The sequence below is a fragment of the Mytilus galloprovincialis genome, chromosome 4 (assembly GCF_965363235.1).
Source record: "Mytilus galloprovincialis chromosome 4, xbMytGall1.hap1.1, whole genome shotgun sequence".
Taxonomy (NCBI): Eukaryota; Metazoa; Mollusca; class Bivalvia; order Mytilida; family Mytilidae; genus Mytilus; species Mytilus galloprovincialis.
In genome coordinates this window covers 61231939-61250943 of record NC_134841.1, presented here as the reverse complement: position 1 = coordinate 61250943, position 19005 = coordinate 61231939, and the positions used below count along the sequence as shown (strand labels likewise).

The 19005-nt window shown below is 32.2% G+C and overlaps 1 protein-coding gene across 1 annotated transcript in view; it reads right to left on the bottom strand.

The window, feature by feature from the left end:
• Positions 1-19005, bottom strand: part of LOC143072617 (scavenger receptor cysteine-rich domain-containing protein DMBT1-like) — a 71650-nt gene that overhangs the window by 28690 nt on the left and 23955 nt on the right. The window contains exons 5-17 of the mRNA XM_076247657.1: positions 18037-18357; positions 15345-15668; positions 14648-14962; positions 14012-14164; positions 9805-9972; positions 9186-9342; positions 8062-8222; positions 7287-7613; positions 6234-6554; positions 4952-5275; positions 3720-4028; positions 2665-2982; positions 715-1083 (exon numbers count right to left, since the gene is read on the bottom strand). Of these exons, the coding sequence (XP_076103772.1) occupies positions 715-1083; positions 2665-2982; positions 3720-4028; positions 4952-5275; positions 6234-6554; positions 7287-7613; positions 8062-8222; positions 9186-9342; positions 9805-9972; positions 14012-14164; positions 14648-14962; positions 15345-15668; positions 18037-18357 (3567 nt within the window). The remainder of the gene's footprint in view (positions 1-714; positions 1084-2664; positions 2983-3719; positions 4029-4951; positions 5276-6233; positions 6555-7286; positions 7614-8061; positions 8223-9185; positions 9343-9804; positions 9973-14011; positions 14165-14647; positions 14963-15344; positions 15669-18036; positions 18358-19005) is intronic.

Here is a 19005-nt window from a genome sequence, read left to right as displayed (position 1 = left end):
ACCAAATTTCTAACTACCAATCTTACTTTATGCTTTTCAAAACTGTTTTGTAACAGTCCATTGTATTCTGCTTCTGCACTGTTTCAAAGTTGTATTTAACTTTTATTATATATAATGTATGGTGGTCGACATTATTCATTGAAAGTATTATAAATTCATTAACTTTATGCTTTATCCTATCAACAAAAAAATATTTTAAAACTGACTAAGTATTTAATTGCCTCAATTTTTACAACCAATATCTGCTAACTATGGGTCTCAAAAGTGAAAATTCATAAAACTGCATTTAAACAAAATTAACACATTTAAGGATGTTGGCTGCTCAGTTTCAAAATAAATAAATTTTCATAAAACAAGTATGTATTGATAGGGAATAAATTGACGAATCAAAATAGCAAAAAAAATATGGGGGTCCATGTGCTTGTTTTCGAGATATTAGCAATTGAAATTTTGGCGGGAAAATGTTCTCTCTTAATTTTTCATAGCTTTATCATTGACCAGTTAAAGTTCTCAAATACTATTAAAAAATAAATAAAATTTTATAAGACTTTTGCAAATGACTTATAATTATACATGTAAAAGATTTATAAAAAGAAAAGTATGGGTTCATGGGGAATTTTTTTTAAGGCATTCAAATAGATAAAACCAGAGGATTCCGAAAATCTGACAAAATTTCCAAAACATGAGAAGCAGACATCCTTAAAGTAAACTAACCAGAATCATAACACTGCACAGCAGCATCTGTACTATGTGAATAACATACACCACGGATTGGTCGGAATCTACGAAGTCTCCTTCCAGAACGTTGATTTGGTTGTGCGTTAAAAACAATTGGACACTGGAAAATGTTTGTCTCATCACCTTTGCACCGAGCGTATTCCACCCATATTGGTCCTTGTCCAGCGCCAAACTTGCCATAACGTAATGCCCGTCCCCATGAATGGCCGTTCATGCGACATACTACTGTAGCATCTTCATCATTCCAGGATGATGTCCCGCATACACTACCCCACTGTCCACCAATATTTATCTCTACACGACCATGCAGTGGACTGGTTCCATTTACAAACCTGACCTGGACATCTGAAAATAAATACCAAATATTACATTTCAATTACATCTGAAAATACCAAATATTACATGAATCATTTTAAGGCCACGGTTTTTTTATTTGTTGGTTTACGGATCCGCCGACCCGATTTTGCCGATTTTCAGAATAAAAATAAAATTGACTTTTCATGCTTTTTTATTCCCGCCGACCCTTATCAATGCAGTATCCCTGAAAAATAATTAAAATTTCTTTTTTTATAAAATAAAATGCATTAATCATTAACAAAGTTGACAACAGAAAGCTTCCAATTTACGTTTCTAAAAATAGACAAATCAATTATAACTGACCTTGAAATGTCTTTTGCGCAAATAATTTTGCGGAACGAAACCTGTGTTGAAAACCTATTACAAAAATAAGTTCGTTTCCCTTATTTGACATCAGTCCATAAGATGCATCATCTCAGAGAAATAGACTTGTCCAAATGTTGACAGATGGAATAACATCAATTAAAGTACTGAATATTAACAAATCATTTGAAATTTTCTTGTTTCATATTATCAATCATTGGGATAAAAACCGGATTGCATGACAACTGATTAACCCGATATTGTCGTTTTTCCAGTGGACGAGTCTATTACGTTTTTCGACACGTGTGTTGAAACTTATTTTTGTACGACGTTTTTACATTTTTTTTTCTTAATCAGTTTTTGTAACTGAAGATCATTATTTACCTAGTTTTCTGGAATTGATTGAGAGCTACGGGAATCTGTTTTTCTTGTTTGTGAAATGACGATTTAATTTCGTCTTTGTCCGTGCAACCCCTCTTTTTTACAGGAAGTTATTAAACGATGTCCTGCGATGTTCATGATCACTGATCAATAATATTTCATCGAACGAAATGTTAAGAAATGATAACAAAACAGCAAATAAGACAAACATTTTGTTAAGTAAGGTGAAATATATATTTATTTTGCATATTTTTCTGTTTTGGAAGATATTTTTTTTTCTTTTTTTTTCCGACCGACCGACCCGACTTTTTTATGAGAAAAATCCGTAAACCAACAAATTAAAAAACCGTGGCCTAATGGACATCTGAAAATAATAATATTCAATTTCATTAAATATTTAGCTTAATTCAAACAACAAATGATAAAAGAAATTTATCCTCTGCCAGTTTAAGTAGGAATAACAACACTCAATGTTTTTCATAAACAACTCTTGTTACTAATGTTTTTGGTTTTTTTTGGCTTAGCAAACTACATGTATTGTGGATTCATTAATCTTCGTTGGATACCAATTTTCTCGGATTTAGTGGGTACAGGGGAACCACGAAATTAAATGTTCAACGAATTACAAATTTTCTTAAGGAATGTATGCACACTTTGTTAAAACCACGAAATTATATATCCACGAATATGCAAGTTTTCCTCAAACTCAAACTCAATATGTGTACCCAAGAAAATAAATGAATCCACAGAATTAACAAACATATACAAAATTCTTAATTACAAGATTGAAATTAAGATATTACAAATGTCCCCTCTAATATCAAAGAAAAAATAAAACTAACCTGGATTATCATGACAATAAACAGCAGCCAATTGAAAACTTACCTGGATTATCATGACAATAAACAGCAGCCATAGTATCAGTAGAACAATCTCGTACATCACCCCAACGAATATTACCACAGCGAGCTAGATATCCTTCTGATCCAGTACAATTCAGATATGACAGCCATGGTAGGTTTTGACGATTTCCAGATACAAACTCATGTTGATAGTAGGCAAATCCTCCTTGAAAACCTTTCTCACGACATATCACCTTAGCATCATTATCATCAAAGCCATTTGTGCAGATTGATCCCCACACATCAAGATGGCGGACTGATACAACACCCTGATTTTCAGAGGATAACCGCAACTCATATGCTGTAAAAGTAAAACTCATCATCTATACATCATTAAAAGATAAAATTACAAGGCAATGATAAAAACAATACATATCATTTTTTACTAAAAACATTCTAAATTTTTGAAGCATGTGTGTAAACGTTTAATTATCATTCTCCTATTATTCTAAAATTTTGTTCCATTTATATTGCCAACTCAACAAAAATACCAGGAAATATCCCAAGTTTTATAACCTATATGTTCTTCTTTAAAATATACACATTTTTCTAAATGTAGAATAAACAAAATAATTTTGCAATTAAAATTTTCTTGCTATTTTCGCATATAAATGCTATAGGTATGTACTTAGGTAAACAATAATTTTATTGCTTTGGATAGTGACCCTTAATATATAATAGTCTCAAAATTGTATTGGTCATGAAGGCAATTTCCAATCCAAGTTTAATAAAAGACATTTGGGGATACTGTATGAGTATCAATAATGAATACACATCAGGAGGCCATCTCACAGCCTTCAACATATTCATCATTTCTAGAAAGAAAATACTTAAATTATTCAAATATTTTATTGAATTGCATAACATTTTGTATCACTTTATATCAATATTTTAGGTGTATTACATGAATGTCATGTACTAAACTGTATGTTGTAAAGATTATATCATTTTTATATGAGTACGTTTGGAGACCGAATTTGGAAAATAAAATATCTGATCTTATCTTATAAAGAAAAACATTTTTTTTTGTCAACAAACCTCCACTAGATGCAGAATCTGAGCAAGCTACAGCAGCATATTTTTTACTTGGACACGCCTCTCTCAATGTGTTATGCTGACACTGCAGAATAGAATCCTCCTGCCCTGTACAGGCAACGTTGTTGATGGAAATGGGATGTTTCATGTCTCCAAACACAGAACAACAAATACTGATGCCATTTTGTTTTCCAAGCCCTCTGCAGACGACCTGAGCATCAACATCATCAAACTGGTCGGCACAAACCAGCTTGTAGCCATCATCCTGCCAAACCTGTACGGCACCATAGGTTATGTTGGGTTCTAATCGTACTGTAAACATAACATTAGATATAAATAAATTTGTGGATGGGTTAATTCCTGAATAGACATTTGTTAGCATGTAGAGAGTCCTGAAAAATGAAAATGTAGTAAAATACAATAATTACATTACATGTATGGTATATTTCATAAGAGGATGTACTTCAGATTGGCTATGAACAATTGAGAGATATTCCAAAACTATTAATTACCCCAATAAAATGCAACATTCATGACAGCTCAACAATGTCAAAATATTGGATTTATTTAGCAGGGAGGATAAAATTGCCTGTGATTGATGTTGACCAGTATGAAAGAAGAGTCTTCTTGTTTTTGAATGTCTAAGATAATCATATCACTTTTGATTGAAATATTGAATGAATGTAAAAATGTAAGTTACAAAAGACCAAAACACACTCAGCCCCAACTTATTTTCTTGTATCCACTTAACTTTGATTAAAAAAATTCCCTAGCTTTTGATAGGTACGAAAGTACAGGTTCCTTTTGACAATTGGATGCTTTTAAGAAGCTACATGTGTGTCATATCTACCTCTTTAGTAAAACAACCTCACTACCAAATAAAATGCAAATAGTGATAACATTTTAATTGTTGAGCCGAAACCTTTTTTACTTTCAATTTATGATAGATAGAAAATAGACAAGTGTCTCAATCTAACTTAAACATTTCTATCATATTAAACAGTTAACCAGATGGCATAAGATAATTTATAAAGAGTGGTCAGGTGTTACGATTTAGAATGTGTTTACAGGATGCAACAAACAGTACAGGGCATACATAACATTGAACAAGCATGTATTATTTTATATCAAACATTTTCAGTACATGATTTTGATTTTAAAATGATAAATGATAATTCAAGTCTTAAATTTATTTAAAACCTAATGTTTGACATTAACTCCCACATTTAATTTACCTTTTCCTGTACAGTAAACTACAGCATCATTCTCATGGGATCTACAAGATGAATGCGTCACATTCCAACCACTATTGGTACATTCCCAAATATTCTTCTCGTCTCCATCACACCTAACATAGTATAACCACGATCGACCAGTCCCTGGTCCGTGCTTCCCCTTGGGTTGGGCGACACCATCAACATAACCTAGCTGACGACATACAACCCTGGCATCAGAGTCGGACCAGTAGGAGTCACATATGGTCCCCCATTCTCCATTAAAGGCTATTTCTACTCTACCACTGTTTGGCATGTTAGATCCAGCCAGTCTGATCTGAAATCCTGCAAAATTTTATGTTCATCTAATTTAAAAAAAAATTTCAGTCATAAATCATTGTTTGTAAATAGAACAGCAATATGCCTATCCCAACTTTATAGGAACTTCTTCAAACTAAAAGGAAAATTCTATGATTATTATAAATTCTAAAACATGAAATATATTTTTTATTTAAACCATAATTTGGATTGATCTGTGTCTTTTAAATGTAACAAAATTGAATTTTGAACATCCTTGTCATGTAATTTTCTTAAGGTCATTTTTTTCTTTTCTTAAGGTCATTTTTTTCTTTTCTTAAGGTACCCTTTGTGTTGATTCAATGATAAATATATGGAAATTTTATAGAAAATCCACATCCCTTACCCTTATACTCTCATTTTTGGAAATTCTGTGCTTGATAGATAGAGTATTATTGCATGCAGTGCTAGTTGTGTTTTCCTTTCAACAAGTTTATAAATTTAGATATTGGTTAAAACAAATATAAATATGGACCAATTCAAGTACACCTTCTAGAGTGTACTCGACTTTAGTGACTCAGCACAAGGTATATAACTTTTTGTAAACAATAAACGCTAGCACATCATAGAAAAACTAGTGAGTAATCTGTTTAAAATTTTATAACAAAAAACTCTGTATTATAGTCTGTGGATTTTCAACCAAAATCTTGGTTTTATTTGCCACAGAATCACTTTTTTTCTCTATCATATGCAATGAAATTATGAATAATAATGCTTTTCATGAAGTTTCTCCTTGGTATATGTATGAAATCACCCATCTCTATTGTCCATTATCTTTGCTGTTTTGAAACTATTGCAGTTAGAAAATTTTGAAATTCACATGGCTACAGAAGGGGTCATAAACCTAAACAGCATAGTGAAGAAAGTTCAATATTAAGTTACCAATGTATTTTTCTTGTTTCTTTCCCTTATCTTTTACCATCTCCTCAGTAACAATTAAACTTACCATCTCCTCTATAACAAAATACTCTAGCAGCATGCCTACTTGATCTACAACTCCTACTGATGTCAAGTTCTCCCTGAGGATTACAGAATTTGATATCCCTCTCGGTCCCAGTACATGAGACATTTGACATCCATATTGGGGTACGGGAACTATAGTAGCGAGGACCAAATGGTACACCACCAGCATAGCCCATCTGTTTACACACCACTGTTGCATCATTACTGCCCCAACCCTCAGCACAGATTGTACCATTTATACCATATTTCTGGATCAGGACTGGAGCAGGAAAACTATTTTCAACCAATCCCCACACTCTTATATCTATAACATAAAGGAAAAAAATTAAACATATAATACATTGGTATATAAAAATTCATATTCCTACATTTATACATGACATACTTCTTATTTATGTCCTACTCCCCCTTCCCAGACACCCATTTTTCTCCTACTCCTTTCCCTGTTACTCCCACTTTACATACACAGAATTCCTGTTCCGTTTTCCATAACCTTATTCTCACCTGCCATGATTGCTTGTGGAAAAAGAGAAAAATGTGTTACAGACAGATGAAATTTTTTTTATGTACAACTAACTACAAAAATGATGCTATAATTTAAATAGAAAACAAATTATGTTATCCTTTTATCAACTAACAAGAATGTGTTCCTAGTACACAAATGCCCCATCTACACTATCATTTTCTATGTTCAGTGGACCGTGAAAATGGGGTAAAATCTCTAATTTGGCATTCAAATTAGAAAGATCATATCATAGGGAACATGTGTACTAAGTTTCAAGTTGATTGGAATTCAACTTCATCAAAAATTAACTCGACCAAAAACTTAACCTGAAGCAGGACAGATGAACTAATGGACAAACGAACGAACGAATAGACGAAAGGACGCACAGACCAGAAAACATTATGACCATAAATGAGGCATAAAAACAAATCAAAGCATTCTGATACCTCCAAAGTAGCTTGTTTAAGTGGTGCCTAATTAAACTCATGTTTATTTCAAGAAGGGACAAACTTTGTTGTCAACTAATTTTACCTTGTTCATCTATCCTTTCTTTGGTACAGAGTACACTAGCATAGTTATAGGCCCTGTTTGGACATTCTCCTTCCTCATAATGACAATCTTTGATAGTCACTTCACTGCCAGTACAATTCAATTTGATCACAGAGTCCGTGTAATACTTTGAACCAAAGGCTCCATTAACCAGACGTTTGCTGTTAGGAAAACCAAGTTCTCTGCACACAACACGAGCTGCATTGTTATCGAACGTGTCACCACAGACGGTAATCCAAGTAGAACGAAGATACATCTCAGCCATTCCTAATGTGGTATTGTGTCCGTTATCTCCTCCGCTGACTCTCACTGAAAAATATATTTTCTATATTTTAAAGTTGTCTCTTGGGGAGTACTAGTACTCAAATTTCTTAACATTTTAAACAAAAATACCTTAAAAAGAAGATATTCAATTTAGTAAAAACAGTTTTTTACTATATAACACCTTTTATAATAATCCTTTCTTTGTGAACTGTTCTTTGTCTTTTGCTTGTTTTGGGGTTGTTGCCATGACATTGTCAGGGTTTTTTTTCAATTATGAGATTAAAAGCTCCATTGGTATTTTTTCTCTTTTATACACCCTAATACATTCAACATAAATATTCCATTTACAAAATGTAGGTTATATACAAAAACCTTTGATGGTTAATTTCATTTTTCATTTTTCTAAATTTCAATATCTTCAACTGAGTCTAAAAACATTTTATGCTTTTAATTCTTTTAAAAGACACTTAAACAAACCCTCAAATTTCCATACCATTATTGTAACAGAATACACCAGCATCTCGTTTGGGATTTGAACATGAAGAAGGAATATCTTTCTTCCATCCAGGATTTCTACACATAAATATACTTGATTCTCCACCAAAACAACCCATTCTCGACAATACCTTTGGACGATTCGGACCTTCCAATCCCCTACAAAGTCAATTCAATTAACAATCGTTTTTTCTTGAACATTTTATTTCATATAAGTTTGTTCTAATGCAATATAGTTAAATTTTCAAATTGCTTTAAAAAAAAATGTTCGTTGCAGAATCTTATTTTGTTTGTATATTTTCTGGGTTTCTATTTGTCTTATTCACATTAATTTTATGTAATTACATAACATGTATGTTTCATTTGAACCCATAATTTTGATTGGCTGTCAACAATTGAGCAGCACTCTAATTTCATATTTTATATCCCTATAAATTACTATAGCTTTAAAGGAATGGCTATCCGTGACATTGATAAACAATAAACAAAAAATAAAAAACAGCAGAAAAGCTTGAATATAACTATTCAATATTATATAATGACTTCATGTACCATAAAAGTAGTAATTATAAGAATTGAATGCTTCTTTATTTTTTTTAAATGTCTAGGGTTGTAAAAGCGTTGATCTTGGACACACTCCTGTCCTACATTTAAAATTTGCTTTGATCAACGATTTTACACCTCATAAAATTATTAAAGGAATCATTCAATTTTAAAATAAAATAATTTGTCTACCTTATGTCACCAGTTACAAACATAATGTCCACGGATTCCCAGAATATATACTTGTATCATAATGCCAACACTAAACATGACTACAGCAAACTAACAAATAGCATAATGGGAAAACAAAGTTATTTGGGACGCAGGAAAAAAGGATTTTCTATTCAAATAAGACTACTGTTATTTCTTTTATTTTCATATTTGCCAATTTTCATTGATCGATGAAAACCTGCATTTTCATTGATATTTCATTCCGTGGTTTTGCCAAAATCTGTAAACAACCTTATGTGCAGGTCGAACATTCAAATAAATTTGTGGGTCAAATATACCCATGAAATCCATAAAAATTGGTATCCTACAAATACTAATGAACCTACAGTAAACCAATATGTAACTTACCTCCTGTATTCACCATCAGTAAAGCCAAGCTGTTTACAGGCCACTGTGGCATCATACCTTGACCATCCCTCGTCACATATAGATCCAACTTCATTGTCCATTGTTACTTCAAGTCGGCCAGAGTTATGAGTCCCACCAACCAGCTGCAGGGTTGGCTCTAGAAGACAATAAAATTATCATGCTTCCTGTTAAACTTGTATTCATCATTGGTTAACACAAAGGTAAAATTCGACTCGAACACAAGAATCGGCAGGTAACTTATTTTTAAGCGTAACCAGCAGATAACATTTTTCCCCCTCTTATTAACCATTAAAAATATTCAGTAACTTTAAAGTCAAAAGTAGCCACACATTCAGTTAAATTTATTACATAACAGATAGCAGCAGGGGAAATAAAGCAGGAAAGCATTGTCAACCAAGATGAAATATCTATTTTGTCCCAATGACATTAACTTTAATTCAGTAAAAAAGCAACATTTAAATGCTGAAAACATTTGTTACAAATTGTCATACAAGTCAAAAATGTAATGTGTGTACCAGATAACCTAATTACAAATGACACAATATATATGTGACTTTTAAACCGTTTAATTCAGCTAAAAATGAGAAATAATATATACTTCTTTGATTGTAACACAAAACACCAGCATTTCCAGAGGTAAACTGTGAGTCACATTCATCACCACCAATAGGACATTGAAACAAGGAGGTCTCATTACCACGGCAATTTACCTCCCCCAGGAAGTATGGCCCACTGCCTGATGCCGTCTGCTGAAATGCAACACCACCTAAAATATATCAAGTATACTGTAGAGGCCACTTTCCTGAAAATGATTGATCTAAAATGAACAATGGAGATAGATGATATTAGTATTTCTTGTATACATTCCCCTGAATTTCTATTATTAATAATAAAAAGAACTTGCAATTTACCCATTTGTTCTATAGCTATTTTTAGCCATGTCAACCATCTTGGTTGGAAAGCTGGGTCATTGGACAATATTTCCAAGCAAGATACCCAAATGATGAATGTGGCCAAATTTGGTTAAAGGGAAAATTCACGATTTTTTACTTATGGTTTAAATATGTTCATTATGACATAATATATATATTCACAAAGTTTTATCGCTATAATTGCAGTAATAAAGGAGAAATTCAATAATCAATGAAAAAATATTAACAACTTCCTGTAGGTCGTGACGTTTTCTCCTGGTTTTTGCATGCCGGGATTTAAAATACAATCATTAAAAGTCTTGGTTTTTAATCATATTTTAACGTAATCGTAAGCGCGTCGATGACTTCTGCTTTATCTAATAACCAGCCGATAATAAGAAGATAAAACGCACAGACGTGCAATTGTACATATTCATGAGATAAATTTTCTATGTTAAACGTATATATTCAAATCAATTTTTTAGACAACACAAAATGTTATAAATTTATTTTTAATTAATGCATTTTCGGACTGATAAGGTGAACAAATTAAAGTACAATAATCTGTAAAGACAATATGTTGGTGTACTCTTATTGACCTTTTACTGTCTCTGCTATGACTAGGTTTATACGATGTGTGTATTCACGGTTCTGTGGCAAAACTCGTAGATGGCTTGTTGAAAGGTAAATTGTTATTTGCACTTCGGTATCATGTTAACCACGCCTCTAGGGCACACCTTGCCAGGTGTGACTGTCTATTCGGATCAGTGGATTATAAAACAAGGGAGCATTTAATACACACATTTAAAATACATATTCAAGTTGGTGACAAATGAAAATAGATCGCCGTGGAATTATTTAATTATATATGGTGCTATTATTTATTTGAATTCAAATAAATTAATTTACTAAGAAATAAACAATTTTCGGTTAAAGACGGGAAACTTAATTCATGTGTCAGAATGAAATGATATACACCTCTTGTCCTTGATTTATGTCTCATAAAAAAAGGGGAACTTAGAAATTAGAAATAGCTTTACCAAAGCATTTTGATTGTCTTTATTAGGCAAAAAAATGTACGAGAATACTTACATTTAGACTTTTGAAACCCATGTATTAATTAATATCTGAAACTATTTGAAGATAACTCTACCGAAGAAAAACTACTGTTGTTTTTTAATCTTTGCACATTAATGATTAATTATTGTTATCAATAATATTGTTCATTTAATTACTTAATTAGTACCTAAAATATGTCTACCGCTTGGCATTAAATCTCGGTGTGGTAGGAAACGATTATTACATATAGATTATATTATTTGGATGAGGATTTGAGCTAGTCTATAAAAACACATTAATTAGTTAACATACATTCGAGACCAAATACAGTTGTTGTAATAAAACTTATATTTTAGTCATGCATAACTGATATTGACGAAATTAGAATAGTTCGTCCCTACATCGTTGTTCTTGAAATAATCATAATTAGTATACATGTAAGTTTCCTGACGTATAAGCGCCATTGAGGATGAGCTCCAGAGAAAGCAGACTAGTAGCGTTTCGTTAGTTTGTTTGTTGGGAAAGGAGAGGACATGCAACCAGTTGTACAGATAACTTGAACGACAGAATAACCATACAAGCATATATAGTCAACACAACCAGAAAGAGTTCCAATCGTTGGACGGGGAATATGAAGGCTTCCAAGAATGAACAAGTGACATGTCTAACTCTGAACAGTTAGAAAACGGACTATCGACATCGACCGCTTGTTCTTGATATTTGAAACTGCATGCATATATACGTATACGTTTATGATAGTGATGAGTTCTTGCGTCTGACAAAAACTAAATTCCTTCAATCATGGTTATATCTTGCCATACGTTTATATTGGTTCGTTAGGGGATTACTCAAAATCGTTATTTAAACATCCTGTTTGTGAGATGTAGATTCATTTCAATACCGAAATTTCGTCTATATATTAAGATTCACAAGTTATAACACGGAGAAGCTCTGAAGGTACATCACTCCCATTTTGTTTGGGTGTGAACCATCGATGTTAACAGCAATATTAAAGAATAAGATGATGATGGTAGAAAGAACTATGGGCGTCATGTGGCAAATATTACATGCATATCGGACCATGAGTTGTCAATCTGTATGAAAAGATTTCCAATACAACCATATTATTGAGAAGGAATGTGTACATGCTATACTCTCGTACTAGTATTACAGGGTTCTTGTGGCATTCACCTTAGACACACATCTTTTTAACGATGTTTTAAAAAAAAGACAGAACCAATTTAATTGTCATATTTCCCTATTTTTTTAATATAACTAAAAGTCTTTTATCTGACAAGAATACCCCTATTTAGCGGACAAGCAATTAATTTTTATAATTAGTGTCCGTCCAGTGGCTTATATAACAATTGTGATGACGAATTCCTTCCTTTGTTCGAGAACAATCTTATTGAAATAGAAATCTGTGATTTTACTATGTCCACAACTTCGATGAACCAAAGTAAGTTATACATCGACCTGTATTTAAATCAAATTGGTTCTCTTCTTCTTCTTCTTTTGGTATACAATAGTCTATCGACATTCGATGATTACATACTGTTGGCAACTTGGCATACGTGGACTAGTCTATTTACAAAACTTTTACCCCAATTTATTCAAAATATATATTTTTTTCTTATGTTCAATGTAAACATGTATATATTTTAAATTGCGCTATAGTTCCGTAACTTTCTACCCAGTCGTCGACAAGTGCGGTCATTTTTTAAATCAATATTTCTGGTATGTTCCACTCTGTCCTTCACTATTGACAACGAGTATATATTACATTTTCCCAAATTCACCCTTGGAAAAAATATTTAAATAGATTTTAATTTCATCAAATCTTATTTTTTTGGGGTATTATTTATATTTTTATGAATAATATTCTTTACACCAGAAATGTTATTTATAAACAAGCGTATGAGTTTAGTAATGACAAGTAAGACAGACTTGTATATTATACATCTGATAGTTCAAAATGGAAAGTTATAAGTTATCGGCCGTGTACACTGATCAATACCTGCAGATGTGAAACGATGCATGAACTTGCAAGCCCGACAGGAAATCGCTTGAATACCTGGACGTGTCACCTCACACCCCTCACAATACCTTTGGAAGTAATACCTTTAGCCATGCTGGTGATCAGATGAGGGAAGATCAGAATTTATTTGAAAAAAGTTCATTACTTTAAAGAATTATGAACAAATTAGATTTTCGAAAACAATTTTCACGGAACACTTATTTATGATTTCAAAAAAAATAAGAATATTTTCCGTATCAAGTTAGTTAGTCGGATAAAACAACCGTACGAGTGACAAGATATCGACACGCAATTACGACTACATCGGTTACTGTCGTTTTGTTCCTTTGTGGTTTATAGACATATCGTTGTTATTAATCGAGAAAGAAGACAAAATGGCCGAACGCAGAGAATTGATACTCTAAATTTAAAATCGATGGTGATCGCTTATCTAGCGGAATAAAACTTTAATATCTATGAATTTGAGCATTTTTATACAGAATGAACATAATATCAATTTTTGATTTTTTTGCGAAGTTTCCCTTTAAATTTGGCCCAGTAGTTAAGTTTCAGAGGAGAAGGTTTTTGTAAAAAGTAACAGACAACGAAAGACAACGGATGCCTAGTGATAAGAAAAGATCACTTTGGGCAGGTAAACAAAAAGTAACAATAATCATTTCAAACATGTGAACATATCTCATGTAAGCAACCTCGCTGGTTTATTGAATCTATTAAACAATATCACCATCAAAATTATTTAAGATTCTTGAGCAAATTCTTTTTGAGATATCATACATGTTACTGTATATGTTACCTACCCCTATGTCTCAACTGTTTACACACAATATCAGCATCAACATCATCCCAGGCACTTGGACAAATTCTTCCCCAGATACCATATTGGTTTACAGATACCCTTCCTGTTTGGTTTATATATCCGTCTGATCCATCTTCCAATTTCAAATGTGTACCTGAAAACAAATAAATGTGACAGTACTATTTACAAAACACAATTTATCATCCATGATCCTAAGTGCTTGCATTTTTTTGTTGCAATAAGAGAAACAAGCATGTGTCCATAGTACATGGATGCCCCACTCACACTATCATTTTTTATGTTTAGTGGACCATGAAATTAGGGTAAAATCTCTAATTTGGCATTAAAATTAGAAAGATCCTATCATAGGGAACATGTGTACTAAGTTTCAAGTTGATTGGACTTCAACTTCATCAAAAACTACCTCGACCAAAAACTTTAACCTTTAACGGGACAGACTGACGAACTAACAGACGAACACACAGACAAAAAAACATAATGCCCATAAATGGTAAAAGGGCATAATAAATGGGGCATAAAAACAAGGAAACCATGGAAATTAACTTTCTGAACAGCTTTTAGATTTGCTTGATTTAATACCCAAGAATATTAACACACTTTACGTTATTTATCTTACCTCTAGTCATTGTTCCGTTGTAACAAGACACAGAAGCATAGGCCAAATAATTATCTCTCTGACATCCACGGAACCTGTCGTAATTACAATTCAATATACTGTTTTCACTTCCTGTACAGTTGATGTTCGGTCTAGCATATCGACCATAAAATGTACCGAAAGATCCCATTGGTAACACACGTCCATTCTCAAATCCAAGTTGTCGACAAACGACCCTGGCCTCTGTGTTATTAAAACCTTCTCCACACAAGACGGACCAATACTGATCCATAATTTGAACAACCCCATGTGAGTGATCTCCCCTGGATAATCTCACTACAAAATAAATTCTTATTATTGAAGAAATATAACTACATGTATTATATCTGTATATAAAATATTTCATTCAAAACTTTTAACCTTTTTTTTTTATAAATCTAGGTATCCATATTTTAGAGGATTCCAGAGAAAACTATTTTTCTGTATTAAATTAACAATTTGTATAATTTATTGATCTGGCTGAAGTAAGGATTTTTGTTTTAATACTTATAACTTACATATTTCTGTCTTTACAATCCCATATTCAAAGTATTTTTCAGTATACATTTCTATAAATGAAATTGAAGAAAGTAAACAATACTAAATGATTTTGTTTCTTTTTAAAATTTGTATATATATGGAATATAAAAAAACTTCAAGCTCTTTCCCTGAATCATACCATCTTTATGACAGATGACTGCAGCATCTTTTGTGTGATTTAAACATTCCTGCTTAGGTGTTGTCAACCATCCCTTATTTCGACATTCAAGGAGTGAATCCTCGTAACCATAACAACCCAGGCCATCCATCATCACTGGGCCTGTTCCACCACCATAATATGACTTAGATATAGGATCCCCATCAGCGAATCCTAATTGTTTACAAACTACTCGTGCATCACTGGATGACCATGAGTTATCACAAACAGTACCAATTTGGTTGTCATAATTTATCTGTACACGTCCGTAATACTCCCCTCCACCAACCAACTGTACTGTAACACCTGAAAATAATCACAATTAGAAATAAAAATGTTGACACAGAGATATGTCTTGTCTGTTGAGATCAATTAATACTCCCCTCCACTAACCAACTGTATTGTTACACCTGAAAATAATCACAATTAGAAATAAAATGTTGACACAGAGATTTGTCTCGTCTGTTGAGATAAATTAATACTCCCTCCACCAACCAACTGTACTGTTACACCTGAAAATAGCAACAATTAGAATAAACTGTTGACACAGAGATATGTCTGTCTGATAAAAATCAGAAAAAAAAATCCCATGGACAGAAAAATGGTGAATAAATTCAGTCCCTGGACCATAATCTAGTGGGCAAGGCCTGAAAATATTTGTCTAACTAAATTGTACTGATAGTAATGCAACTTCATTTAAAATATCAATGATCTAGACAATCTGAAGTAGTTCCTCTAAGCAAACTAACTTAAGTAGAGAACTGAACAACTGTTAACGCGGTTGTCGCCTCAGGCCAGATAAAAATTGTGAATAGACCATACAAATTTAAACCCCTATTCCCTCAACCTATGACTTCATCAAAATTTGTATATATAAATTCACTGTAGGTAGGCGAGACAAAAATTGTGAACAGACCTTACAAATTTATACCCCTATTCCCTCAACCTATGACTTCATCAAAATTGTATAAATAAATTCACTGTAGGTATCAGCTTCTAAGATTTGAAGAATGATTTTGAAATTGATTTCAATGATGTTAAATTAGAATGACCAATCAAATCCATTGACTCATTGATTTGTAGGCAACTGTCTTGTATTTCAATATTTCTAAAATCAATGTTAAATCAGCAATTGAGGTTACTGACAATGTGTAAGTGCCTAGTATCATAAAATTGATGCAAGTAAATATTTTAAAATTATGATACAGTTATTTCTATGTGTAAATGAAACTTAAAATTATAGACTAAATAAATGCATCTTGATTTCATATCAATAACATCAACCACAAGAAGACAACTCCAATTTGTTAAAGTACAATTTTTTTGCTTATCCAAATGTTGCCCTTGAACTTTGTTATAAACAATGCCATCCTATCTATTCCTGTTGGAACAAATATTATATACCCTTTACTCCGTAACAAACAAATGATGTAATATTTGTTCCAATGGAAATTAAATATTACAGAATATTTCTGAAGTCCCTTAGTGCCTTGTATTAAAGTTTGACATCATATTTTTATACAATAACTGTTTGTATTTTACAATTTCATAACATGTACTTAACCACATCAAATATATTTGTTCTGATCTACAAGGACACATATGAACCAATAAATAATATTGTTATGATACAAGAATATCCTTGTTCCAATTCAATTATTTATTCTGACAAACACAATATGTCAATTTCAGATGTATATTTCCAGGAAGTTGTTATTTTCTGATTCTTGTAACGTTAAGAGAGATATATTAAACCCATAAACAGAACATACAAGAAATCTTCAAACAATTGTAGCAAAAGTACTTCATCCATTTACATTTCCAGTATGTGTGAATTATTAATAAAACTATTTTTTAAATAATTTGGATTTGAAAAAAAAAATATAACAAAAAAATAATTTTAAATAGAGTAAGTGTAAAAAACTGGTGTGCAATTCATTTTTAAAGTGCGACTAATGTATGATTATGTACAGGTTATTACAAAGTTAAATTCATTTCTTTTTTTTTATTCATATTCCAGGGCAAACATAGTTAACAATGTTTCATTTCATTAATTTTTCAAAGCATTTATCAGTATCTACAGCATATCTAAGGAACACAAAATAGCAATACATTGTACAACAAAAAACTGTATCAATTCCTAGAAACAAGCAGTTGTAACTTGTATGGTCAATTTTTATCATTTTATAAACAAAGATTATAACATAATCAACTTCATAAGCTAAATCAGAACTGTGGCCTATGTCCTACCTTCTATTAGGCTGCATGAATAGAGAATTCTCAACTATGATCAAGTCAATTTGATCACCATATTACAACATAGTGGCCTATGTCCTACCTTTCATTAGGCTGCATGAATAGAGAATTCTAAACTATGATCAAGTCAATTTGATCATCATATTACAGCATAGTGGCCTATGTCCTACCTTTCATTAGGCTGCATGAATAGAGAATTCTAAACTATGATCAAGTCAATTTGATCATCATATTACAGCATAGTGGCCTATGTCCTACCTTTCATTAGGCTGCATGAATAGAGAATTCTCAACTATAATCAAGTCAATTTGATCATCATATTACAGCATAGTGGCCTATGTACTACCTTTCATTAAGCTGCATGAACAAAGAATTCCTAACTGTAATAAAGTCTATTATACCATTATGTTACACTTACTTCGACGAAAGCACAGAGCATATGCTGGTCTGCATGAGTAAACTGCATCTCCCCAGCTGTTCTCATCATACACACAATCTTTCAGACTTCGCTCGGTACCGCTACAATTTAATTTCGTTATCCAAATAGGTCGTAAGGTTTCATTTACTGTGCCATATGCTTTTCCTCCAATAAACCCTTGGTTTAGCTCCTTACATAAAACTGTGGCGGCTTTGTCATTCCATTCCGTACCGGAGGCACACACTTGACCCCAAATTCCTAATTTTTTAACACTGACCTCGCCCCATACAGATGTTCCTTTTTCCAATCGAACACTAAAAGCTGAAACAAAAATTTTATAACTAACAAAAGTTGATTTATAGAATTTTCAGAATATGACAAAAATTTGATAAAAGGTTAGAAGTTATGGTTTGCTTATTTGCAGGTTTATAAGCAACTGATTATTCGTATATTTTAGTATTTTCATCAAAACCAGTTTCAAATTATCAATTTCTCACTACGTTATAAATACAAAGTGTAAACCAAAATGTGTATTTTAAAATATGTAGGGGCTGTGAACATTTAAAGGCAGGGATCTAATATGGTTTTAAAGATTTTTATATTGTATATGATGATGTATATTGGATCGTGACACTATAATAAACTATTTACTTACTTACTTACTTTACATTAAAATATGTAGGGGCCGTGAACATTAAAATGTGTAGGGGCTGTGAACATTAAAATATGTAGGGGCCGTGAACATTAAAATATGTAGGGGCTGTGAACATTAAAATATGTAGGGGCTGTGAACATTATTTGGTTACCACAAATCAAAAATACATAAAGGTTGTAAAGTAGAAAATATTTGTTTCTGAACTTAACAGAAGAGTTTTATAATAAATAAAAGAACCTTTAGAGAGTAAGTGCACATACCCCTTTCTTGGCATTAAAGTAAGATAGTTTTCATTTATGATATTCACAACAGAT